Source organism: Girardinichthys multiradiatus, chromosome 12 (assembly GCF_021462225.1).
Source record: "Girardinichthys multiradiatus isolate DD_20200921_A chromosome 12, DD_fGirMul_XY1, whole genome shotgun sequence".
Classification (NCBI taxonomy): domain Eukaryota; kingdom Metazoa; phylum Chordata; class Actinopteri; order Cyprinodontiformes; family Goodeidae; genus Girardinichthys; species Girardinichthys multiradiatus.
The window spans coordinates 10,927,828-10,952,612 of record NC_061805.1 but is presented as its reverse complement, the minus strand read 5'-3'; the positions used below and the strand labels follow the sequence as shown (position 1 = coordinate 10,952,612).

The 24,785-nt window shown below is 39.1% G+C and overlaps 3 protein-coding genes across 8 annotated transcripts; 1 reads left to right on the top strand and 2 right to left on the bottom strand.

Moving 5' to 3' along the window:
* Positions 1–1,980: 1,980 nt before the first annotated feature.
* upb1 (ureidopropionase, beta) lies at positions 1,981–7,187 on the top strand. Of its 4 annotated transcripts, none has more exons than XM_047382327.1 (10): positions 1,981–2,283; positions 3,354–3,525; positions 3,690–3,777; positions 3,857–3,951; positions 4,034–4,192; positions 4,273–4,442; positions 5,257–5,338; positions 5,426–5,468; positions 6,104–6,224; positions 6,746–7,187. In XM_047382327.1, exons 1-9 carry the CDS (start codon positions 2,180–2,182, stop codon positions 6,184–6,186), a joined length of 996 nt encoding a protein of 331 aa, XP_047238283.1. In that variant the 5' UTR covers positions 1,981–2,179; the 3' UTR covers positions 6,187–6,224; positions 6,746–7,187. The 4 variants fall into 4 exon arrangements, with proteins under 4 accessions (XP_047238283.1, XP_047238285.1, XP_047238284.1 ...); XM_047382326.1 differs by having other exon boundaries at positions 1,992–2,283; positions 6,070–6,224; XM_047382329.1 differs by lacking the exon at positions 6,746–7,187 and having other exon boundaries at positions 5,426–5,467; positions 6,068–6,212.
* Positions 7,113–13,819, bottom strand: gucd1 (guanylyl cyclase domain containing 1). The gene is made up of 6 exons (XM_047382330.1): positions 13,438–13,819; positions 13,218–13,302; positions 12,894–13,059; positions 12,714–12,805; positions 11,448–11,689; positions 7,113–8,225 (listed from the first exon to the last, which is right to left on the bottom strand). The coding sequence occupies exons 1-6, from the start codon at positions 13,442–13,444 to the stop codon at positions 8,134–8,136; spliced, it is 684 nt and encodes a 227-aa protein (XP_047238286.1). The 5' UTR covers positions 13,445–13,819; the 3' UTR covers positions 7,113–8,133.
* A 3,776-nt stretch (positions 13,820–17,595) lies between these two features.
* On the bottom strand, positions 17,596–24,305 carry p2rx4b (purinergic receptor P2X, ligand-gated ion channel, 4b). 3 transcript variants are annotated; one of them, XM_047380694.1, is made up of 14 exons: positions 24,180–24,300; positions 24,018–24,090; positions 23,007–23,151; positions 22,787–22,934; positions 22,635–22,706; positions 20,447–20,519; positions 20,275–20,371; positions 20,110–20,190; positions 19,855–19,996; positions 18,716–18,852; positions 18,551–18,644; positions 18,386–18,451; positions 18,206–18,310; positions 17,596–17,739 (listed from the first exon to the last, which is right to left on the bottom strand). In XM_047380694.1, exons 1-14 carry the CDS (start codon positions 24,252–24,254, stop codon positions 17,707–17,709), a joined length of 1,341 nt encoding a protein of 446 aa, XP_047236650.1. In that variant the 5' UTR covers positions 24,255–24,300; the 3' UTR covers positions 17,596–17,706. The 3 variants fall into 3 exon arrangements, with proteins under 3 accessions (XP_047236650.1, XP_047236652.1, XP_047236651.1); XM_047380696.1 differs by having other exon boundaries at positions 19,855–19,903; XM_047380695.1 differs by having other exon boundaries at positions 24,018–24,305.
* Positions 24,306–24,785: the final 480 nt, after the last annotated feature.

Sequence of the window (24,785 nt, the reverse complement as noted above, 5' to 3'; positions counted from 1 at the left end):
TCAAGCCTTATAAATGGGGTTGGGACCATCAGTTGTGTTGTGCAGGAGGTGGATACAGTACACAGCTGATAGTCCTACTGAATAGACTGTTAGAATTTGTATTATGGCAAGAAAAAAGCAGCTAAGTAAAGAAAAACGAGTGGCCATCATTACTTTAAGAAATGAAGGTCAGTCAGTCCGAACAATTGGGAAAACTTTGAAAGTGTCCCCAAGTGCCGTCGCAAAAACCATCAAGCGCTACAAAGAAACTGGCTCACATGAGGACCGCCCCAGGAAAGGAAGACCAAGAGTCACCTCTGCTGCGGACGATAAGTTCATCCGAGTCACCAGCCTCAGAAATCGCAGCTTAACAGCAGCTCAGATTAGAGAACAGGTCAATGCCACACAGAGTTCTAGCAGCAGACACATCTCTAGAACAACTGTTAAGAGGAGACTGTGTGAATCAGGCCTTCATGGTAAAATAGCTGCTAGGAAACCACTGCTGAGGACAGGCAACAAGCAGAAGAGACTTGTTTGGGCTAAAGAACACAAGGAATGGACATTAGACCAGTGGAAATCTGTGCTTTGGTCTGATGAGTCCAAGTTTGAGATCTTTGGTTCCAACCACCGTGTCTTTGTGCGACGCAGAAGAGGTGAACGAATGGACTCTACATGCCTGGTTCCCACCGTGAAGCATGGAGGAGGAGGTGTGATGGTGTGGGGGTGCTTTGCTGGTGACACTGTTGGGGATTTATTCAAAATTGAAGGCACACTGAACCAGCATGGCTACCACAGCATCTTGCAGCGGCATGCTATTCCATCCGGTTAGTTGGACCATCATTTATTTTTCAACAGGACAATGACCCCAAAAACACCTCCAGGCTGTGTAAGGGCTATTTAACCAAGAAGGAGAGTGATGGGGTGCTGCGCCAGATGACCTGGCCTTCACAGTCAGCGGACCTGAATCCAATCGAGATGGTTTGGGGTGAGCTGGACCCCACCTTGGTGAAGGCAAAAGGGCCAACAAGTGCTAAGCATCTCTGGGAACTCCTTCAAGACTGTTGGAAAACCATTTCAGGTGACTACCTCTTGAAGCTCATCAACAGAATGCCAAGAGTGTGCGGAGCAGTAATCTAAGGAAAAAGTGGCTACTTTGAAGAACCTAGAATATAATACATATTTTCAGTTGTTTCACACGTTTTTGTTCAGTATATAATTCCACATGTGTTAATTCATAGTTTTGATGCCTTCAGTGTGAAGCTACAATATTCATAGTCATGAAAATAAAGACAACTCTTTGAATGAGGTTTGTCCAAACCTTTGGTCTGTACTGTATATAAATATATACACTGCTCAAAAAAATAAAATTTTAACAATCTGATGCAATCATATTCAGTAAATTAGAAAAAATGTTCCAATGAGGCTTGTTTGCCAAATTAAGAGTATTTTATGAAAATAACCATTAAGCAGGTATAAAACATACCTTTCAAAAAGCCCATATTTCTGTTTTAAAAAAAAGTTTTTTTTGTTGGTCTGATGTAATATTATAATCTTAAATGTCGTGTTTTCCTCATAACTAACAGAAATAAAGCCTCGAAAACATCAGTTTGTATGCAGTTAACCTTTATAATGTGTTTCACTTAATGAGCTAACTTACTAAAATCAATAAACTTTTTAACAATATCCGAATTTATTGAATGGGTCTGTATATAACTTTATGTTCTTTATGTTTTGCTTTGGAATAGAATGTGCCGTGTTCACAATGCATTAATGTTTATGAAGTTTTTTTAATTACTGTAGGAATTTTGAACTTTACTCTCTGTTTTCGACACACTGCTGAACACAACTGTAGACACCTGAAAAACATAAACTTGAAGGAGGATCTTTTTTTTATTTGGCCTAAATCTTCATTTCCACCATAGCAACAAACCTAAATAAAACTGGTATTCTGGTATAGCTTTTGTTACTTGGTGTGCCACTCCAAGATTATCAGTGGCCCCATCCCGGCACCCCTTGCAAAACCTTCTGGAAGCTCCCCAGTCTGCACTGGGTAGTGTTTCTCAGGTCAACGACCACCTGCAATTTCTCAGTTTGAGGGTCCTGTTTGGACAGCAACTATGGTTATGTAACAGGGACAGTAACTGGAGGACTGAAGGCGCTGTTGCAGCAGAGCAGCTCCGAACGCAAAGAAGCCGCAAAAATGTCCACATGCGAGTTTGAGTCGCTGGAGAAATCTCTGGAGTCCCACCTTCCAGAGGCCGAGCTGGCAGAGGTGAAACGCGTTCTGTTCGGTAGAGAAACACAGTGAGTTCTTCATCTATTGCATTTCTATATATGCCGCTTAAGAAGCAGAGCCATGCTTTTTGCTTTGTTTTCTTTTCCACTTGTTCCTGGTAAATTATTATTCTGCACGGTGGACTTTGGTCAGGTCCCTCAGAGCTGTAAAGTAACCCACAACTTTTCCCAAAGGAAGAATGACCTGTTTAAAGGTTTCAATAATAACACATTAACAATATGTCATAAAGACATGCTGATTTGGACTAATCTTTTGGAACCGTGGTGTAAAAAGACTCAAAATAAATTAACCTTCTGTTGCTGCAGCATAATTTCACTTTTGTTTTTTGTTTTTTAGAAAAATCCAACCTTTAATTTGAATTCATTTTTTTTTTCAGAGAGAAACATTCTGAGTTAACATAATTGTTTAAATAAAACCCCTCCCTGACACAATGACTTTGTGCCCCTTGCTGACTACCTTGCTTGACAGCACTTTTATCAATAAGACAGCACTTTGTCTTCTATAACATTTCACAAAGATGAAGCATACACAGAGGTGGGTAGTAATCAGTAACATTTTTTGCAGCTGTATTTTCTTCAGTACTTTTCCCAAGTCAGCCATAGATTCCCCATGAATGAGTTAAATCTTTTTTCTGATCCTTACAATAATTAGTTTAACATATTTTGGGCACATTTGACCAACAGATCATCTTTAAAGAACTTTTTTGCCCCATTAGTAGCAAGGTTTTTGTGGAGACACTAGACATTTTAAAATTGTTGTATCCCAGTTTTCTTGGCAAATCAATCAAAGTCCTTCAGAAAGGTTGGGAAGTGTTTCTGACCATCTTCTAGTTTCTTTGTTTCTTTTTTCCAGCTATGTTTTTTCAAAGATTTTAGTGACTTCAAGTTCCATAAGATTTCTTTGATGCCTAGAGGGAAAATATTTTTCTGTTAAAAATACCATTTCTTTTGCCTACATTAATGTACCTAATATGCTGCACCATTTCTTCTCACAACCCTTGAGCAATTTCCATACAGCATGATGCTCCCACCACCATGCTTAACCTGTAGGGATCAGGCAGAATCTGCTCTTTTCATAGGAGGTTGGAGCTTCCCACCTGTGCTGTGAAAGCTGCAGCTGAGCGTGAATTTGAGCTGAAAGGATACAAGTTTGACGCTGCACAGGAGCAGCTGAGGCCACCCAAAGCAGTCAGAGTGGGACTGGTTCAGCACCACATTGTTCTGCCTACTGATGCCCCAATCCTGGACCAGGTCAGGCATCCACCGTACATTCAGCATCACATGTCAGCAAACCTAGATGCAGACACAGTAGTGGAAATCCGTTTTTGTTTTCTCTGAAAGTATTGGTGTCCAAGCGTGAAATATACTGGATACAGGAAAATTGTCTTGCACATCAAATCCTCTTCTGTTCACAGATCAACGCCATGCACAGCCGTGTTGGTGAAGTTGTCGAGGTAGCTGCTATGTGTGGTGTTAACATCATTTGCTTTCAGGAGACCTGGAGTGAGTTACATAATTAATACATTCATGGCAGGCGAGAACAAAGGTCAGAGGAGGCATGCTGAGGTCTTTGTGTTTACAGCCATGCCATTTGCTTTCTGCACCCGGGAGAAAGATCCATGGACAGAGTTTGCAGAATCTGCTGAGGAAGGGAACACCACACGGTTCTGCCAAGAGGTGAGATAATAAAGACTTGCTGCAGCCAAATAATATGAGGCTCTGCAGAACACAACCCTGACTTTTCTCTCTCTGCCATTAGCTTGCCAAAAAATACAACATGGTAGTCATTTCCCCAATTCTTGAGCGAGAGGAATTGCATAGCACTCTGTGGAACACAGCGGTGGTGATCTCCAATTCAGGAAACGTGCTGGGAAAGAGCCGGAAGAACCACATTCCCAGGGTCGGAGACTTTAATGAGGTTAGCAGGCACACTATGATCTTCACTGCAGCTGTGGAGTACAGCAGAAGACGGTGTTTTTTTTTTTTTTTTACCTTTAGTCCACATATTATATGGAGGGCGACACAGGACACACAGTGTTCCAGACACAGTTTGGAAAGATTGCTGTGAACATCTGCTATGGGCGTCACCATCCCCTCAACTGGCTCATGTACAGCATGAACGGAGCAGAGGTCATCTTCAACCCCTCTGCCACAATTGGTGCTCTCAGGTAGGAAACAGACTGAAAAACGTCAAGCCAAAGCCCGGTTCCCTTTTATTAGGAATAAATGAAGGAGACAACTAATTCTTTTTTGCATCATTGGCTCTCAATTAGGCATATCATTATGACCACCAGCCTAATATTCCATCGAGGCGTGGCCTCCATCTGACCACTGAAGGTTTACTGTGGTATCTGGCACCAAGATGTAAGCAGCTGATTTTTTAAGTCCTCCAAGTTGTGAGTTGGTTGGATCAGACTTGTTTGTCCAGAACATCCTATGGATGCACTGCTGGCTAGAGATTTGGGGAATTTGGAGGCTCGGTCAACACCTCAGTGCTTCTAAATCCATTACCAAGATGGCTTAGCTACACTTCACTTTTCTCTTCATGCAGTTTGTAGCTAAACAGTTGAACTAAAACAGATCTCCAGATCTGCTAAATCTTTTGAAAGATCCCACAGTCTGACTGTGATTCCTATTTCCTTTATTTTGAGCTGTTCTGTGTGCAGTTATTTTGTCTTCTGGGCTGTGGCCTGACCCTCACTGTTTATTTACAGAACAAACCACTCTCTCTTCATAAGTTATTCTCCGGCTTTGCACATAGGTATAATGATTAATTTTAAAACTGGCAGCTGCTTAAAGAAGCCCGTGGCTGATGATTGTTGGACCAAGATTTGATGCATGAGTTATTTTTCCTTTATTCAAAAGACATTTTTTTTACACATACAAAATGAAAAAAATAAAAATAAAATTAAAAAAATCCACCTGTAATCTAATGACATGTAAAAATAGAGGTTGTTCCTTAATTTTCTTTGTTCTCCACAGTGAGCCCATGTGGCCGATAGAGGCCAGGAACGCAGCAATAGCTAACCACTGTTTTACGTGTGCCATCAACCGTGTTGGGACAGTAAGTTCACTGCCGTCTTGCTAAAACATGAGCTGATGTTGATTCATCAGAACATATGAATCATGAAGTAAAATGTGTTTTCAACAGGAACACTTTAAAAGTGAATTCACATCTGGGGATGGAAAAAAAGGTGGAGTTTTGTTTTATTTTCTCAAATTGATCATTTTCTTAATGTTTTCATGTGACATTATGATCACATTACAGAAACATGTAGTAGATATGGCCTTTAAAGATAACTTGAATATCATATTGTCACAGGAAAGTGGTACTTTTTAACCACAAGTCTAGCCAAAGTATTCAGCCCACTTGGACTTTTTTTTACATTTTGTTTTGTTACAACCACAAACGTCATATATCATATTACAAATCAAATGAAGGTAGCCCATAATGGTGAGGTTGCAAGAAAATAATAAATGGTTTAAATATTTTTTACAAACAAGAGAAAATGTGGCATACATTTGTAACTAGGCCTGAGTTAATACTTGGTAGAACCACTTTTTGGAGGAATGACAACTGAAAATTCTTTGGAATATGCATCTACCATACAACCTCTTAGATAAGATATTCAGGGTTCCTTCGTATTTTCCATTTCCAAAGTCTTTTATGCAAAACAGCAAATAGATGGAAAGCTTCTTCGAACATCTTTGACAAAATAAAATAAATAAAAAAAGAGACAAAAATCAAAGAGTATAAATACTTGCAAGACGATAACAGCTCTTGTGTTTTTACAGCTCACCATGACTTTGGTCATTTCTATGGGTCCAGTTATGTGGCCGGTCCTGATGGCAGTCGCACCCCAGGGCTCTCCAGGACCCGTGATGGACTGCTGGTGGTGGAGATGGATCTAAATCTCAACAGACAAGTCAGCGACAAATGGAGTTTTAAGGTACAGTTTCGGTCTTATTGAACTTTGAAAACCCAGTTTTACAGGTGTATCTTCAATTAGAGAATGCAGACGCTTTGTGAAATAATTCAATACAGAAATAAGACATTTTTTCCTAAATTTGATGATTGTGGATTAGAGTTAACAGAACGCTAAACTTTGGTTTCTTGAAAAAAATAGATTACAGGAGACTAAAAAAGGGATGCTGTATTAAAAAGTATTTAAGCAGGTGACTTATATACGGAAACAATGAGGCTTCAAAGCAGCTGTATGGGGTTCAAGTCCCAACTTCAGAACATTCGCTGCCTTCTTCCAGTATCATAAAGGCCACTTGTGCTGCAATGAAAAAATCTTAAAAGAAACAGAAAAAAATGCTTGAAGCACATCAAATTTTTTTTTATTTAATCACTAAACATTTTGATATTTTAAAAACCCCTGGACCTCTTTAATATTATGACTATTAGTATATTAAATGCATTCTAATCAACAGTCTAATTTATTGTTTACTGTACCTTATTTTGCAGATGACAGGGCGGCATGCAGAGTATGCAGAAGAACTCAAAAAGGCTGCAAGACATGACTTCAAACCCAAAATAATAAAGGAGTAGAACAGACTTCACACAGAGCTCCCTGTGTATGTAACTGTTCAGGAAAAATCTATAGATTTAATGCAGCCAAGTAAAGGCACTCTGGTGCAGTATGTTAATCTCAATATATATGCAAATATATGAAGTAACTTTGCTGTAGGCTCCCACAGAATACTTTAAAGGGATTTAAAGAAATGAGTAAAATCTGCATAAAATTTATCCTTGGCAACAATCAACAGTTTCCTAATCAAGTTATATTTTATTGACTCATTTATGAGGATAAAAAAACACCAAGAATGTAGCATATGTTCAAATCTTTTAATTACAGCTTATAAATGCAGTTCTATGTTTAAAAAAAAATAAAGATTGTGGTTTAAAATGTGCTGTTTTTTCTTTTTTAACCAGAGAGCACAACCAGGCGGTGGAGACATTTTGTAGCACTAGAAAAGGATTCTCTTTTAAATAACACAATCGAGTCTGGTATGAAAAATGTAGTGCAAATATGTATTTACATTACCACAACTTTAAAAATAAAACGAGAGGCAATGAGGAAAATCACGTAAAATCCATCCGACCAACAGTGAACCCATTTATTCTGCAGCATGAGACAAAACCGTTCGACTTGAGTTGCTCCTCCATTAAACGAGTAAAACCGACAAACTTGTGTCTCTTGGGGTTCGTGTTTACAGAGTCCAGCAGTCAGAGTGTTGCATTGATGGAGCGCTAGCATGCTTCAGAGGACCAATTACCTGAGACGATCACAACAACACTGCTTAGACCTTCTTAGACCTTTCTGAATGAAAAGGGAGTTAGGATCTTCCTAAAAGGCAGGTAGAGGCAAGGCTGGTGGGGTAAAGATGAGCAGCTTCACATCAACACTGAACACAACAAATAGATGAAATGCACAATACTGTAAGTTATCAAGATAAGCCCTGAATAATGTGCATGTTGGTCCCTGGTAATTCACATTCAAGGCCACATTTCCCAAAATTCATCCAAAGCTGCACAAGTCCGAACTCCCCAGAGCTCAACGGCTCAACTGATCCACTGTGAGTACAGCTACAGGCATTAAAATGAAATAGAGACAGTAAAATTCATACGAACTAGTAGAAGTAGAAAAATAATCCATCTTAAATGAGGAACTTTGAGTAGTTTTGCCTTTCGTATGACCTGGACATGTACATCCATCGGTGGGAGAACATTTGAGCTTTGTGGGGAAAAGTTTGTTGAAACTCTGACAGCACACTGGAGGTGGTGCCACTAGACCAGGAGTTGCAGCAGTCTGACAGGATGGTGATCAAATCTAAGATCCTCATTGTTGTTCATCAGCTCTGTTTGAAGACAAAGAGTATATCCTCGTCTGTTCCGTAGCTGCGCCTGGCCTCTTCGAAATTACTAACGCTGGTGCAGCACACCCCTGGATAACACACAGAAACACACGTGTGTTGGGTAAACACAATTAGTGTTACTAGAAGTTACTGTTCATTTGAAAAAAACATAATTTAAGAATGTCACATTTTTACATAAAGGTTTATATAGAATTTTCTTTCTAGAACACAATGGGATGAGCTTTTATTTAGGGGCACTGATGCTTCAAAAGACGTAAAAAGCATTTCAAACAACTGAAAACTATGTTCTACACCTCAGTTAAATAGCAGGTTAACAAAGCAAACACAGAAGTTACTTCCAGGATACTAGACAAGGATGGAGGCTCCAACGTTTTTCCTTTTTCCTGCCTTTCACAAGTTCATCTTTTCCTTTAACATTAAACTATATGTTTTGCTGTAATGAGATAAAAAAATAAACACATTTAGAACAATGTTGACATTTTGAGTTGTAATGTGTGCAAATTTCATTTGCACACCAATTTATTTTAGTCTATTAAATATATTCTTAAATAAAGATGAGAAATAAAGACGTTGAAGTGAATGTGAATCTAGTATTGTCACCTCAGATCCGTCCTCTTCTCTTGTTCACCGTTTAGGATGTCAGTCAACACCTGGTAAACATTTCCTTTGATTCTTGGACTTTGTCACTTTATTTCATTTAATCTTTTAAATGCTAATATTTACATTAAATCATAATGATCATGTTACGTCACTGATAAACCCGTGCTCAGTAAAACTCGGTTTTATAAAGCAGGTTGATGAATAATCAACATTCATCTTTAAATTGCAGTTATTTAAGATGGTTTTCCACTAACTTGATATAAGCTGGAAGTGAAGTCTTCTTGACTTGGATTTTGGTGAAATGATGCACGGGACAAAGAAAATAATAAAAAGAAAAACTACTCTCCACTGACTTTATGGCCTTTATTGCATGACTCATGTCATTTTCAGTCCGACATAAAACTGTTCATACCAAGTAAAAGAAAGATAATTGCTAGCTTGACTTCTGAACAAAGTTGGTCCTCAGTTCATCGCATGTGGAAGAGACAGTCATGTTTCCCTGCAGGGCGCACATCAGGCTCCAGGTTATTAGACAGTAATTGGAAAGAAAACAAGATACTTCTAATATTAATAATAATTTACACTTTATTGGTCTCTCAATGGAGAAATTATCCTCTGCCTTTTACCCATCCCTTAGGGAGCAGTGGGCTGCCATTGTGCAGCGCTCAGGGACCCAGAGTGGCAGGCTGTGGGATTCGAACCATGGTACTTGTGGCCTCTCCTGGACACAAAATACCTGCTCTCTAATCCACTAGACCACCTCTTCCAGCAGATAAAAATGTTTGACTAAGGAGATACTTGGTTACTGAAGCAAAAGGTGAATTTATGATGACTGTCTATCCTATGCAACATCAATGTGAAAATCTGTCAGTTTAAGATATTTTTAGGAATTGAGATTTTCTTTGCCTTTTAGAAACTATTACAGAAAATACAGCCCACAAATATACAGAGGTTGGACAATGAAACACCTGTCATTTTAGTGTTGGAGGTTTCATGGCTAAATTGGTGCACGTCTTGCTGGTGCATCTGTGACCAAGACAGCAAGTCTTTGTGATGTATCAAGAGCCACGGTATCCAGGGTAATGTCAGCATACCACCAAGAAGGACGAACCACATCCAACAGGATTAACTGTGGACGCAAGAGGAAGCTGTCTGAAAGGGATGTTCGGGTGCTAACCCGGATTGTATCTAAACAACATAAAACCACGGCTGCCCAAATCATGGCAGAATTAAATGTGCACCTCAACTCTCCTGTTTCCACCAGAACAGTCCGTCAGGAGCTCCACAGGGTCAATATACACGGCCAGACTGCTATAGCCAAACCTTTGGTCACTCATGCCAATGCCAAACGTCAGTTTCAATGGTGCAAGGAGCGCAAATCTTGGGCTGTGGACAATGTGAAACATGTATTGTTCTCTGATGAGTCCACCTTTACTGTTTTCCCCACATCCGGGAGAGTTACGGTGTGGAGAAGCCCCAAAGAAGCGTACCACCCAGACTGTTGCATGCCCAGAGAGAAGCATGGGGGTGGATCAGTGATGGTTTGGGCTGCCATATCATGGCATTCCCTTGGCCCAATACTTGTGCTAGATGGGCGCGTCACTGCCAAGGACTACCGAACCATTCTTGAGGACCATGTGCATCCAATGGTTCAAACATTGTATCCTGAAGGCGGTGCCGTGTATCAGGATGACAATGCTCCAATACACACAGCAAGACTGGTGAAAGATTGGTTTGATGAACATGAAAGTGAAGTTGAACATCTCCCATGGCCTGCACAGTCACCAGATCTAAATATTATTGAGCCACTTTGGGGTGTTTTGGAGGAGCGAGTCAGGAAACGTTTTCCTCCACCAGTATCACGTAGTGACCTGGCCACTATCCTGCAAGAAGAATGGTTTAAAATCCCTCTGACCACTGTGCAGGACTTGTATATGTCATTCCCAAGACGAATTGATGCTGTAATGGCCACAAAAGGAGGCCCTACACCATACTAATAAATTATTGTGGTCTAAAACCAGGTGTTTCAGTTTCATTGTCCAACCCCTGTACATGTTTTTCCAGAGGCTATTGGGTTTTGTTCAGACATATACACACACACCTGGAAAACACTTACAGCAAGCTCTGTACTTCAACACTGTGTAGAAATCTGTATTTTTGATACCTTTAGATATTATTAAATATGTTTTAGGATTCTATGTTTGTACAAATCATGTTTTTCCTCATTAGTTTTCATTCAGTCTACATGGTTAGAGCTCAACAGCCCCTACTGGAACAGGTGTTGTTAGTATTTTTGGCATGAACTGGTGAATCCGACTTATTAGTGCTTCTCTTCCCAGGTATATTCGTAGAGTATATTCGCCGTTTTACAGAGAACCAGTTTTGAAAGCCGTCAGCTCTTTTAGCCCAATAAAGATTGAGAGGCCAGATTTTAGAAGTTAAACTAAGCATCCTTAAAACAATATTGAAACCTTACTTTCAAAGCTCTAGTACTTTGCTGTTTGTTTTGTTGCTGTAGTTTCACACAAGGAGGAAGCAGAAATTTTTTGTGAATGATGCATTTACAGCACTTCTTATCCGACACAAGTCATATCAGCGCTAGGTGTAAACCAAGCATTAACCAAGTCATAAAAATCGTGAAATTGCCATCCCCTTCCAACCCAAGCTGTTGGACAAACAAGATTACTCACTGTCATTATATGCAGGATTGTTGTAGAAGATGCAGCCAGAGGTCCTGTTGAAGCCACACACAACCACAAAGTGACCCTGGTACTCTGGCCTCCTGCAGAAACACTTCTGTCCCACAGGCAGGAAGCAGCAGTATTTGACAGGCGAAGAGCATGACTCACACATCAGGACAACGGCGTTGACCAGCACTATGGCCACGTGACCTTGCTCCAGATGAGACTGGATTTCCTGAACCGTCACTGAACTATAAAAAGAAAAGCACAGAACCTGATTTATTGAGTGCAGTGCAAAAGCTGGCATGGGAATGGGAGATGCAGACAAGCTAAGGGCTGATTTCAGGATTGAAAGGCCGTGATCGGTCACCGGCCAGTTAGAAACTAAAAATGAGATCTTTTCCAATCAGTGAATGCATCATACCCAAGCGCTACCAGGTCACAGTAACAGTTATTGAAGAAAGAAGACTCTGGCCTTTTTAGAATCAGAGGTGTTTACAAATGAAGTTGAATGAGCACAAAAGCTAAAAGGAACTGTAAGTTTTATGATGGCAGGTTGAATGCTCACTCAGGTGCCCAAAACAGAGAGATAGACATCTGTACGTTACAGTAAACTGAACATAATACAGCAAAGTTGCTCTGTTTTATCCTTTTCCAGAATCCAGTCACAGCACATGCTGGATCTGGAAAAAAAATAAAAATCACACTTAAGGCATGGGTTTTCCAACTCTAAAAAGAAAACACACTTAGGAATACACACCATAATAAGTGCCCTAGTTGTTAGTCTAAAATGTCAACTCTGTAATTTTGCATTTATTTTGGAATAATGGTGGAATCCTGTTAACCTGCAGAGCTGAGGAACACTGACTGCTTTCTAAAAAGTTTGATGATGATTTAAGTTTTTCCTCTCACTCAAATTAGACAGTCATTCAGTTTAAAATAACCTTGGAGAACAAAAATTAAGGCATTTTACTATAGTACACCTCTACATTTTCAGGTGTGCAAAAAATATAAAATATTGAATTTTATTTTACTTTTACACATTCCCCAGTAACTCTACTATAAACCTTTTATTGGTAATACAGGTCATTTTTCAATCCCTACAAAAAATAAAGCAAGTGACTTTGCTGCTATCAGTAGTTCTGAAAGAGTGAAAAGGCTAAAACCTGTATTGTTGAGTCACACCATCAGAAAATCAATGATCAGTAATCTGCCAAAAAATCTCTGATCAGTGCAACTCTAATTGGAAGGACAAAAATGAAACAGAAAACTCACCATTTCTTCACCACCACACCTTTACTTTCAGCCTTGAGGAAGAGTCGGTTCACTCGGTCTTCCTCTGTATCAAAATGCTTCTTGTAGAAGGACTGTGAATCATACCAGAATACATTCACTCATGCACAGAGTAGAGGAAATTGGAGTGTGGAGACTGTAAGCTCAGATTCTTCAGGGTACCTGATTTTTAAAGCCTTTATCTACACCGAGAGTCTGTGTACAAAAGCAGTGTTTGACTCCTAGATGAGACATGAGGTAGGCCAGGTCAATGGTCCACACGCTCTCTGTCAACTGCAACTCCCAGCATGCTCTTTGAAACTCCTCATCACTCACTGGGTGTAGGTACCTGTCAGACAACAGCCTGGGTTTTAATAATAATAATGGTGATGGCAACGCTGAGGCGGTTTCAGTATAGGAGGAAACATCTTTCCAGTCGATTTCTGTGTGGTCAGTGGAACATGAGAAGACTAATTATAGAAGCGACTAACTTTAATTAGAACTTACTTCAGGACCATCCTGGAGCATGCTAAGCCACAGTCCCAGTGGTACAGCTGCCGAATGACGGGTACATTCAGCAGGATGGCATCCTCTGAGAAAAGCAACCATGTTAGTTTCACTTCACAAGCCCCAAAACCCGATCAGAAACGTAAAAACTGAAGCTACCATTAAAGAACTAGAGCTCGGTTCATATAAAAGAGACGGCCAGGTGGTGCATTTGTCTCACCTGTCATTCTGCTGGGTTCTGTCTGTGTTAGGAGGCCAGCTAACTCAGGACGAGGTGGGGAGCCTTGTTTACCGCTCTGAAGGCGGTGTCAGCTTCCCTCATCGACGCTAACGAGTTACGAGAACTGAGCTGCCCAGCTGTTAGCTTAGCTACCAGTTTAACACTGCTGACATGCCCGCTGCCTAAACGTCCGAGACGGCTTCCACACGAAATCCAAGAAAAACATACAATTATCAACTACAGGAGCAAAACAACGAGAGAGTCCGACGTTACGTCTGCCTCGTTCCTCTGCTTCACTTCTCAGCTGTTTGCTAGGTTACTCTGAAGCTTTTCGTGTTTGCTTCTGCCATCTGTTATTATTCTGCCCCCGTGCGGTGCGGCGGAGTCGCCGCGCAGAAGTAGTTCTCAAACTTTAATGAGAACTAAGTAATGAGGGATTCAAGAGCAGTGCAATCTCCTCCATGTTTTGTAATTGTTTTGCTCCAAATACTTGCCTTATTTCTACGCTGGAATGATGAAGGACGTCGGACTACATACATGCAGATGCAAACACGCCAATCCAGCAGATGGGAGCAATTCACAAATGCTTTTGCAAAACGTTTCCCTCTTTTCAGTCATACACACGGCTGCTGAAGGAGTGACCAAAACGATGAAGAAATAATGTTTTCATATTATCTTAATTAACAGAGAATGTCAGGTCCTGACCAGAAGAAGCATTCCTTAAGCTTTAAGAACCACAAGATTTTACAATCTAAAGCGCTTTAGATTGTAAAGTCTTTACTTTGACTGATTAATTTGTGGATAAAATATTAATTTAAGAGTATTATATCAGGTTATAAAATCATTCCATGTTCTCTTTACAAATGGACAAAGCTACAAATATATCAGAATAAAAAATAAATACAGGTCCTTCTCAAAATATTAGCATATTGTGATAAAGTTCATTATTTTCCATAATGTCATGATGAAAATTTAACATTCATATATTTTAGATTCATTCCACACTAACTTAAATATTTCAGGTATTTTATTGTCTTAATATGGATGATTTTGGCATACAGTTCATGAAAACCCAAAATTCCTATCTCACAAAATTAGCATATTTCATCCGACCAATAAAAGAAAAGTGTTTTTAATACAAAAAACGTCAACCTTCAAATAATCATGTACAGTTATGCACTCCATACTTGGTCGGGAATCCTTTGGCAGAAATGACTGCTTCAATGCGGCGTGGCATGGAGGCATTCAGCCTGTGGCACTGCTGAGGTCTTATGGAGGCCCAGGATGCTTCGATAGCGGCCTTTAGCTCATCCAGAGTGTTGGGTCTTGAGTCTCTCAACGTTCTCTTCACAATATCCCACAGATTCTCTATGGGGTTCAGGTCAGGAGAGTTGGCAGGCCAATTGAGCACAGTGATACCATGGTCAGTAAACCATTTACCAGTGGTTTTGGCACTGTGAGCAGGTGCCAGGTCGTGCTGAAAAATGAAATCTTCATCTCCATAAAGCTTTTCAGCAGATGGAAGCATGAAGTGCTCCAAAATCTCCTGATAGCTAGCTGCATTGACCCTGCCCTTGATAAAACACAGTGGACCAACACCAGCAGCTGACACGGCACCCCAGACCATCACTGACTGTGGGTACTTGACACTGGACTTCTGGCATTTTGGCATTTCCTTCTCCCCAGTCTTCCTCCAGACTCTGGCACCTTGATTTCTGAATGACATGCAGAATTTGCTTTCATCCGAAAAAAGTACTTTGGACCACTGAGCATCAGTCCAGTGCTGCTTCTCTGTAGCACAGGTCAGGCGTTTCTGCCGCTGTTTCTGGTTCAAAAGTGGCTTGACCTGGGGAATGCGGCACCTGTAGCCCATTTCCTGCACACGCCTGTGCACGGTGGCTCTGGATGTTTCTACTCCAGACTCAGTCCACTGCTTCCGCAGGTCCCCCAAGGTCTGAAATCGGCCCTTCTCCACAATCTTCCTCAGGGTCCGGTCACCTCTTCTCGTTGTGTAGCGTTTTCTGCCACACGTTTTCCTTCCCACAGACTTCCCACTGAGGTGCCTTGATACAGCACTCTGGGAACAGCCTATTCGTTCAGAAATGTCTTTCTGTGTCTTACCCTCTTGCTTGAGGGTGTCAATAGTGGCCTTCTGGACAGCAGTCAGGTCGGCAGTCTTACCCATGATTGGGGTTTTGAGTGATGAACCAGGCTGTGAGTTTTAAAGGCCTCAGGAATCTTTTGCAGGTGTTTAGAGTTAACTCGTTGATTCAGATGATTAGGTTCATAGCTCGTTTAGAGACCCTTTTAATGATGTGCTAATTTTGAGAGATAGGAATTTTGGGTTTTCATGAGCTGTATGCCAAAATCATCCGTATTAAGACAATAAAAGACCTGAAATATTTCAGTTAGTGTGCAATGAATCTAAAATATATGAATGTTAAATTTTCATCATGACATTATGGAAAATAATGAACTTTATCACAATATGCTAATATTTTGAGAAGGACCTGTACTTGTGCACATTGACCTCCAGCTAATTCCAGTAAGTAAATGAAAAGAGAGCCTTCTATCTTTATTGCAGATGGGCTGCCTGTGGATCCCCTTGCCACTCCTCACTCTACCCTTGGGCCATCTTCTCACTCTCAAGTAAATGGCCAAGCAGAACAGAGATTATTTGATGCAACCCAAGTTGTGCTATATGGATGGATCTTTACAGTGAAAATGAATTTGAGTTCTTTTTATTTACATCTGCATGTGCAGCATCTCTGGAACATTAAGCCATACCTCGTTTGAATTCTGAGTGCTACATGCGTTTAAACACAATTTAAAGAATCTGTTTGAAAAGAAAATTTAATCAATCCAATTATTTTCCATACCTGCTTAATCCTTGCGGGCTCAAGAGGGGGATGGTTTCTATCTCCAACAGTCAAAGGGCAAAAAAGCAACAGCTTCCTTGTTTAGGGTAACACAGAGGCAGAAAACCATGCACGTGTGTGTGTACACACACACTTAGAGTGACCATGTAACATCACATGCATTTTTTGGACTGCAGGAGGACCTATCTGGAGAGAACCCACACATGCATAGGAAGAACATGCAATCTGTAAGCAGAAAGACCCAACAGGGATTTAATCCTATCACATTCTTGCTCAGCAGTTCACTTTTTTTTAAAGTGAATTTTTCTCCTTTGTTAAAATTATCAGCTGCTTTCAGCAGATGGTACCCACACACAATCTGCAAACAGCCATGCTCTTTAAGTATGTGATGCATTTTGCTCTGAACATCTTAAAACATTTTTCCATATGTTTTCCAATCATCAAGCTATTCACAACAGCAGTCCGAGAGCATTTAATCTTTTTCCAGTTTGTTGTATTCTGTTGAATAGAAGAGAAGTAGTTCTAATCCATTAGGTTTGAATGTTTGCTTGAAGGATGCAGTTTAAATTTGTTTCATTTTATAATCAGTATTCAGAATTTCCAAAGTTGAAGTGGTAAAAATAAACAGGAAATCCCCCTGAATTTCAGCTGGCAATGTGGTTTCTCACTAACTTGCTATGGCTTTAGTGAACAATTTATTTGGACTTCTGTTAATTTGTATATCTATTAAAGTAGCTAAAAATCTTATAACTGTATAATATTTGTTAAATTGAATATGCTGCAACAGCCTTTGAATGCATGACATGTAGAGAAATCTATTATAGGCTCGTATTGTTAATTGTAGTGAGCTTGGTCACCAACTTCCCACGGGTTTTCTAACTCACTACTGGAACACAGCAAGTTAGTTGTGATGTACTTCCCAGATCCTAGTTCTGACTGCAAAGAAAAATGTAATTCAGAATAAACAGGCCACCAGGATATGTTTCTGCTTCACTGTCATCCACTTAAGTTTTTATTGGGCAACCCCAAAATATTCTGCGCTGCAGTTCTCTTTAAAATAATTTTTGATTTAAGCCAACATAAACATACTAATGCTCATCTTTTTGGCTGTGTGCACAGCCCTACATACTAGTTTATTTTATAAATTTGCTTCACATTTGTCTTCTACTAACTGATGCCAGTGTTTCTTCTTCGTCTCTCTCAGAGCAGACCGAGTACCACCTCTGGTATTTGTACCACAGTTTAAGAACCCTAAAACATCACTCAAACAGACCTTCCATTTACACACAAGAACAGTTTTATTGAAGGATTTAAACCCAACAGTCTGACATTTTTAGAGCTAGATTGAAATTATTTTCAGAAAATGTGTGGTCATGTTCACTCCAGTCTGCTACTGGGTTCCATACGTTGTGCTCATTGATGTCTGGATTCAGAAAAAAGAAAAAAAATCTGACATTAAAAATAATTAATATTTTAAGTATTGACACATGCATTTAATTAGTATTGTAAAAAAAAAAAATTAAGTGGAAGCTGTCTTTAACTTTCTGTAAAATAAATCACAGGTGGAAGGTAAGCTTTAATTTTCTTGGAATCTAACTGGTAACACAGGGCAGCACTTCTTTAAAATGGATGTGTGCATTGAGCCCAGGCCAGAATACAGCTTAAGACCACCGTTACCCACAAAATAGGATGTGTGATGCTGTGAGCCTGTTGGTCCTTCAAAGGTCCTGGGCACAGGATCATTAACACTTAACTGGCTTGTGAGCATTGTTCCTATACACAAACCAACTATAGTAGTCACAAGTCTGTCTCTGCTTTTTTATTGCTTAGAGACTGAAAAGTTTGGGAAACACATGTTAAAGTACAAAGTATGAGTGGACGTCACGTACCGATTCTTTTTCAGGTTCCTCAACCAGATATGTTACTTTCTGTCTGCTGTAAAGGTCTCTTTTTTTCATGCAGGTCAATATGAACCAGTCTGCAACCATGGGCACCTGAAGGGACATATACAAGGTACTCAATTTGCCTGACATCTCTCTTTGGCCCCAACAATGTGAATGTTTACTCACCAAACTCATAAAGGACAAAGCTGCACCCACGTTTACTATGGTTGGTACAATTCCAAATTTTCCTCCCTGCGAAACACAAATCCATCTCAATCAGTGAAAAGTGAACACACTTTATTTTATTCAATAATGATTCCAATTAAAAAAAAAAATCTATTGAGGTCTCACAGTTCCAAATACAATGACGTCAAAACGGATCCCGTACGCTTTGAATAATGTTCTTTGTTCCTCTCCCTTTGGCGTCTTGTAGTATTTTGCAAACCTAAAGAAAGTGGTTTTATTATCTTGTTTAACCATTTTTTGGAAAAAAATGTCCATGAAAACTAGATTTACCTGAAGTTGTACTCTGGGGCCACATTATTGAATAGGTGTGTGTTGTCCAGCCTGCGGAAGGTGTATTTGGGATGACACTTCCCAGCCCACCAGTCCAGGTCACAGCTCCAGTCGATAAGAATACCAAGGACACCCCCCTTTAAAACATGTACAGCAGCAAGTTGAAAACTACAGTCAGCAGGTGTAACTAGCGTGCCTTGCGAAAGGATTCACACTCTGATCTTCCTTACATTTTAATCACATTCAAACAACAAACTTTGGTTTATTTTATCCATTTTATGTGACAGACCAAAACTAAGTTGCATATATTTGTAAAGGGAAAGGAAAATCAGGAAAGTCAATACTTTACTGAACCAACACCACATAAAAAATGATTGTGAAATTGAAGAAAAACACTACATTGTTTTCAAACATTTCACAAATAAAAATTTGAAAGGTTTTTTGTGGCACTTTGTGATGTTACATTTGTAACCTGTCTTCTGCAGGCAATACCTTGTAGTTCAACCTTTAGCAACAATTACAGCTCTTGTTTTTTTGGCATATGTATTTACTGGTTTAGCACATCTAGAGAAATACATTTTTGGCCCATTCTTGTTTGCGACAGTAGTTTAAGATCAGTCACAATAGATGGAGACTATCTGTGTAGAAGATTTATTTTTTCCTCATGTTACTGCATTTCCCCTGCTTGATTTGTTTGCCGTTTTCTACATGGCAAACTGTCCGCATGACTTTTTATGGCTTTCCTTCAACAACTTTCCTATTGCCTTGTTGACAGATTCTTCCATCAGGGCTATGCATCTCTGCAGTTCCTCTAGAATTACCATGGGTCTCTTGGCTGCTTCTCTGAATAATGCTGTTCTTGCCTGACCTGTCAGGTTAAGTGGACGACCATGTCTCGGTAGAATTTGCAGTTACGCTATAATCTGACCTGTCTGGTGTGTTCCTGTAAAAGTATGCCCCACTTTCAGATTTGTATTTGTTTCCTTTCCCTTCACACTTATGAACTACGTTGTGCTGGTCTGTCACATAAAATTCCAATAAAATCAATTGAAGTGTGAGGTTATTTCATGACAAAATGTGAAAAAGCTCATTGGGAATGAATACGTTTGCCAGGCACTAACAGTTAATATTGTTTTTACCTTTACAGCCATGTCTTGGAAGTCCTCTCCAGCCTCTGAAACAATGTACCTGAGGCGGAATATGGGACAGTCGGGGTCTGTTTTATGACTGAACTCGCATGTATTCAGATATGAGGAGTTAATATGAGGCAGTATGTTTTCTCTAGAGGAAGGAAGATAAGCATTTACAAAAAATAAAATACAAAATCACTCTACAAAATTGCCTGCTAGCTTCCGGCATGCGTTTTTCTCTACATCCAGATCGAGTATACTGACTTGTGAATGTTGAACTTTGGGTACGTAATGCTATTTTTGATCAACACAGTGAAGTTTTCAGCTGCAGCCAGGAGTGCACGCCTGTTAGGCAGGAAAATAGCATGTCAAGCCTCACCTAAAACAGTTTCAACTTGATAGATTCCTCAATATTGCTTCAGTTCTTACTTGGGAAGTTTGGTGTCTAATTCAAGGGGGCACCATGAGAGAACTTCACAGGTCTTGACAGTGGAGGAATAATTTTCACACAGTCCTGTACGTATACCTGGAGGAAAGAATTAACATGGTGTTATAACATTTTAAGCTGGTGTATGAAGGCATATTTAGGACTAAAGCCTACCATTGCCAAGAGGATCATTATATCCCTCAATGCAGTCACAGTCATCCACACAGGTAGTTGAAGGGTTTGGAAGCTGGAAGAGAAATCTGCAGGGTAATTGCTAAAGTGATGTTTGAAGCAAAAATAACTTCCTTCATCCTTTTCCATGCCTTGGATTATGGGAACGAGAAGGTGGACCTCTATGTCTTGACTTTAATTGCTGAGAAGTAGAGGTTATTTTGCATTGCAACATCTTTTTTTGCACATTTTAAACAACTCAAGCATTCATATCCCTGCTAATATTTGCACATTTTTAACATATTCTTGTAAATAGTCTGCTGTTGATGTTTTTAGGCACCGTACATGATATACAAATATACAAGCACAGTTCGTACATTTTGTTGATTATCCTACTTAGTTGCACAGTTCTTGGAATCTGGGAATGTTGTTTCTAATAACTGTACAGCACCTTATGTTGTAAATTTTCCCTTACAGTAAGTGTCTTATTTCATATTTTTTTATTATTGTATTTTAACATTTGTGTGAATCTGTATGCGTCTGTCACTTTCCTGCTGGTATACCTCAATTCTCCCACTGAGGTACAATACAGGAAATGTCTATTCTATCTTTATATTTTTCAACATATATCTTACTTTTTATTTAAATTTATCCTTTTTTTGTATTATAAACACCACTGCTCAGGTATAGGGAGCCACCACGGCCATTATTCTGTCAGGCTTGTGAGGTTGTTGTAGGACCAAAGTGCAGAAAACAGAAAACAAGTAAACAATGAATAAACTTCAGAACATAAACAGGGAGGAACCAGATCCACAAAGAAATATAAATTGATACTTCCAACACAGGAATCCCCAGATCCACAAAGAAATATAAATTGATACTTCCAACACAGGAATCCCCAGATCCACAAAGAAATATAAATTGATACTTCCAACACAGGAATCCAGGGAAAAAAAAAAAAAAAAAAAAAAAGCTAAACAGCATGAATCAAATAAACCTGAATTAACTAAAACAAAGCAAGAGAATAACCTGGCTGTGCAGAGAAAGTAAACAGAAGCCAAACTCAAAACCCAACACCCAGGCAGATTATGACATTCAGAATTACCTCACAAACACATGAAATCCACCTCTCACACATATATTGAAAACCTTTGATCTTATGTGTGTATGTAACTTAATTTAGAGTAATGTCCTTGGTGGTTTCCCATAGATTAGTTTGTATATAGGTATTTTATTTTTAGGGTGTTCTAGTTTCAGTGTGAGGCTGTTGTTAGGTTACAATTAACTGACATTGTGTTTGTTGCAAAAAAAATAAATAAAAATAAAATCATGAAAAATGGAGATATGTTATGATCATGTCAACAGCTACATCAAGGTGCATACCCCTGAACCCAGAAGTAAGAAATTCTGATGAAGTGTTTTGGTCTATAAATGTGATACCTATGTATTTTATCAAGTTAGGATAATCAGATATGATGTTTTAGTGTGTCAGTATTTCCCACCCATATGTCATAAATGTAGGTTAATCTGATGAGTTTAATTCATCAATATGTGCTACAATGTTTTTTTATTTAAAAAAAAAAAAGAAAAAAAAAAAAAAAAGTGTAGGTCATTCTGATATTGCTTTATAGCAAGTTATTTATGCTGTATGTAGTTTGTTTTACCCAGAAGCACTAAACTGTCCATTACAATGTTACCAGTTTACTAGTTTAAAGTTTTGTTTTACACTTGTCCATTGTGCTGTGCGTGTTATGAAAGTAGTTTCTGGTAGGAAAGCACCAACCAACAAATGCACTTTGAGACTTGCCATGGTAGGAAAATTTGACAGGGTAGCAAATATCATCAGAACATGGGTACATTACAGCTTGGGACTTCAATGACCTGCTATACTGTGTTTTGACATATTCAAACCCTCATGACCTAAAATTGCCAACCAGATCAATTCCAAATAACTGACATGGAAATTACACAAGGCTTGTTGCACACTGTACCTATGATTATAAAGAAGAAACTACCTGCAGTGATAAGAGGAAAAAAATTGCACGCACTCTGGAATTACAGTATATCCTACATCACATTACTGATAAGGTGTCAGTTTGAACACTCTCCAATTACTCAACATACATATGAGCACACATCATAAAGTCACCCTGTGATATAAGTCACCACTTCAGGGAATATCTGCTCCTACCTCAGCACAGCGTGACTGGGTTTGTCCGGGGGTCATTACCAAGTTCGTCAACACGAAGAATGTTTTATCTCCCTGTTGGACAGATGCCGAAGATTCTGATCACAGTCATTTTGTAGTCAAATTTTAGACAGAGTCCAGCACATTACAAATACCTGTGAGGGGATAATGTAATCTGCCACATCCCAAAAACGCAGCTCCATATCAGATATGTTGGTAAAGGCAAAGCCCTTCACTTTTGTTGTAACAGTACTGATGACAGAGTCTTTCTCCTGGTAAGCTTTCTGCACCACACACACATACCTACAGAAAGTAGGTGAAGTTAAACTTTGCGAGCTCAAAAAAAGTATAGCAATTGTTTGTTTTTTTACTTACCCCACCACATACAGTGCCACCAAGAACTGGATGAACCTGAAGACAAATCCAACACGTATGCTGGGAATAACCAGCGTTTTTGGTGTTTCATAGTCAAACGCATAATGTAGAAAGCCCTGGCAGCTGCCTGTTGACTTGCTCATCGCTGCACAATGTACAATAATGAACTGAGCAATCATGATAAATGGACAATTGCTGTCTTTATTCAAATCTTTATATTCAAATGTTACATAGACACACCTAACAGTGATGTGTAAGGCATGTTTAAACCAACTCTGCATAGGCCTTGCTACATTTTCTTGTTTAGCTCTAACTGTACTAACAGCTTTGTTGGTGTTAGCTGACATAAAACATGGACAGAACCTATTGTGTTGCACAAGTTGAGGTAAATTCCCATCATATTTTTAACTTTTATTCTGCTTTGACTTGTAAGTTAATGTGTCAGAGACTTTTCCTTTGAAAAAGGAAGAAAAGTATAGAATGTAGAGTGTAAAAATAGCACAAAAAAAAAAAAAAAAAGTTAGGTCTGGGAGAAATTTACATGTTCCAAATTTCATACCTCTATATCAAAGTAAGCCAAAATAAAACATTTCAAAAGACTTCAAGGAGATGCTGTTTTCTAAATATGTTTCCTTGACCCTTAGATTACTTATATTTGTACAACCCCTGACATCTTAGCACAATTACTGGCTTTTCAAACTTGTTTTTGCCATCAAAAGGCTATTTTTAGGAATAGGAACAATTAAAAAAATATTAAACTTTCAATAGGCCCTCTGTGGCCCCTGCCTAATAAAAAAAAAATAAAAAATAAAAATCAAGATTGGTGCAGTGTAGGTATGTGAAAGGTCCAACCTAATTTTCACTTAAGTTTATGTACATACAGTACAGTTAGTGTGGCTGCAGTCACATATATTCTTTGTAACAGATCAATTAAAGTCAGTTAGTAAATCAGTGTATTATCATCTTAAAGACATTGCCAGAATAAACAGGACACAGATAACTGGTGCATACCTGATATTTTAGTAGGTGTCACGTTGTGGTTTTGGATCGGACCAAAGTGCAGACAAGAGCTCAGCAGGATCATCTTTATAATTCATAGGTTTATTTATGGAGTCAAAACGTAGCAAAAACACTGCAGGAACAAACCGTAGTCCAAATACAAAAAAAACTTACAAAAATCACTGCAGGTACTCCAAGGCAAAGCGTAGCATAAGATTTCCAAGGTAAAGCAAAACAAAGCATAATCATGGTCGGGAACGAGGGGTGACGAAAACAAACAAGGAACCAGCAACACACAATGACACAAAACCAACTAATATACTGAGGGAGACAAAGGGCAGGTAATCAATGGAACTGAGAACAGGTGCGACAAGGAGGCTGGGAAGCAGAAGGAACAGGTGAAACAAATACAAAGGCTGAGGAAGAGTGAAATGAATAAACAGAAAACACAAACTGAACAAGAGAATAAATCAGAGGAGGAAATAAAGAACTAGAATAACTATGAACTAAAGTACACAGAGAAACGAGAGAGAAACATAGAAACAAAAACAATAACCCAAGAACAAACAAAGAGCCCACAAGAAGAATCTAAATTACAAAAATAAATAAACAAAACGTAAACAATAGCTAAAGCTGGGATAAGAACAAATACCTAACCATAATTAAAAACACAGAGATACTAACTAACATCCAAAGATGAATAATCATAATAATAATAATAATACCACAAAAAGTAATAAGAAAGCAACCACAAAAGAAACTAAGAGCTAGAGGGAGACA

Coding starts and splice junctions, on each gene's coding strand:
- p2rx4b (XM_047380694.1), bottom strand. CDS start 24,254: ATGATTATGCTTTGTTTTGCTTTACCTTGGAAATCTTATGCTACGCTT. Junction 18,452..18,550: donor ACGTCATTGTATTTGGAACT/GTGAGACCTCAA, acceptor TGTGTTTCGCAG/GGAGGAAAATTTGGAATTGT. Junction 17,740..18,205: donor AGGAACCTGAAAAAGAATCG/GTACGTGACGTC, acceptor TTCTGAATCCAG/ACATCAATGAGCACAACGTA.
- upb1 (XM_047382326.1), top strand. CDS start 2,180: ATGTCCACATGCGAGTTTGAGTCGCTGGAGAAATCTCTGGAGTCCCAC. Junction 3,526..3,689: donor ATGCCCCAATCCTGGACCAG/GTCAGGCATCCA, acceptor TTCTGTTCACAG/ATCAACGCCATGCACAGCCG. Junction 3,952..4,033: donor CCACACGGTTCTGCCAAGAG/GTGAGATAATAA, acceptor CTCTGCCATTAG/CTTGCCAAAAAATACAACAT.
- gucd1 (XM_047382330.1), bottom strand. Junction 12,806..12,893: donor ATAAAGGCTTTAAAAATCAG/GTACCCTGAAGA, acceptor TATGATTCACAG/TCCTTCTACAAGAAGCATTT. Junction 8,226..11,447: donor CAATCCTGCATATAATGACA/GTGAGTAATCTT, acceptor TGTGTTATCCAG/GGGTGTGCTGCACCAGCGTT.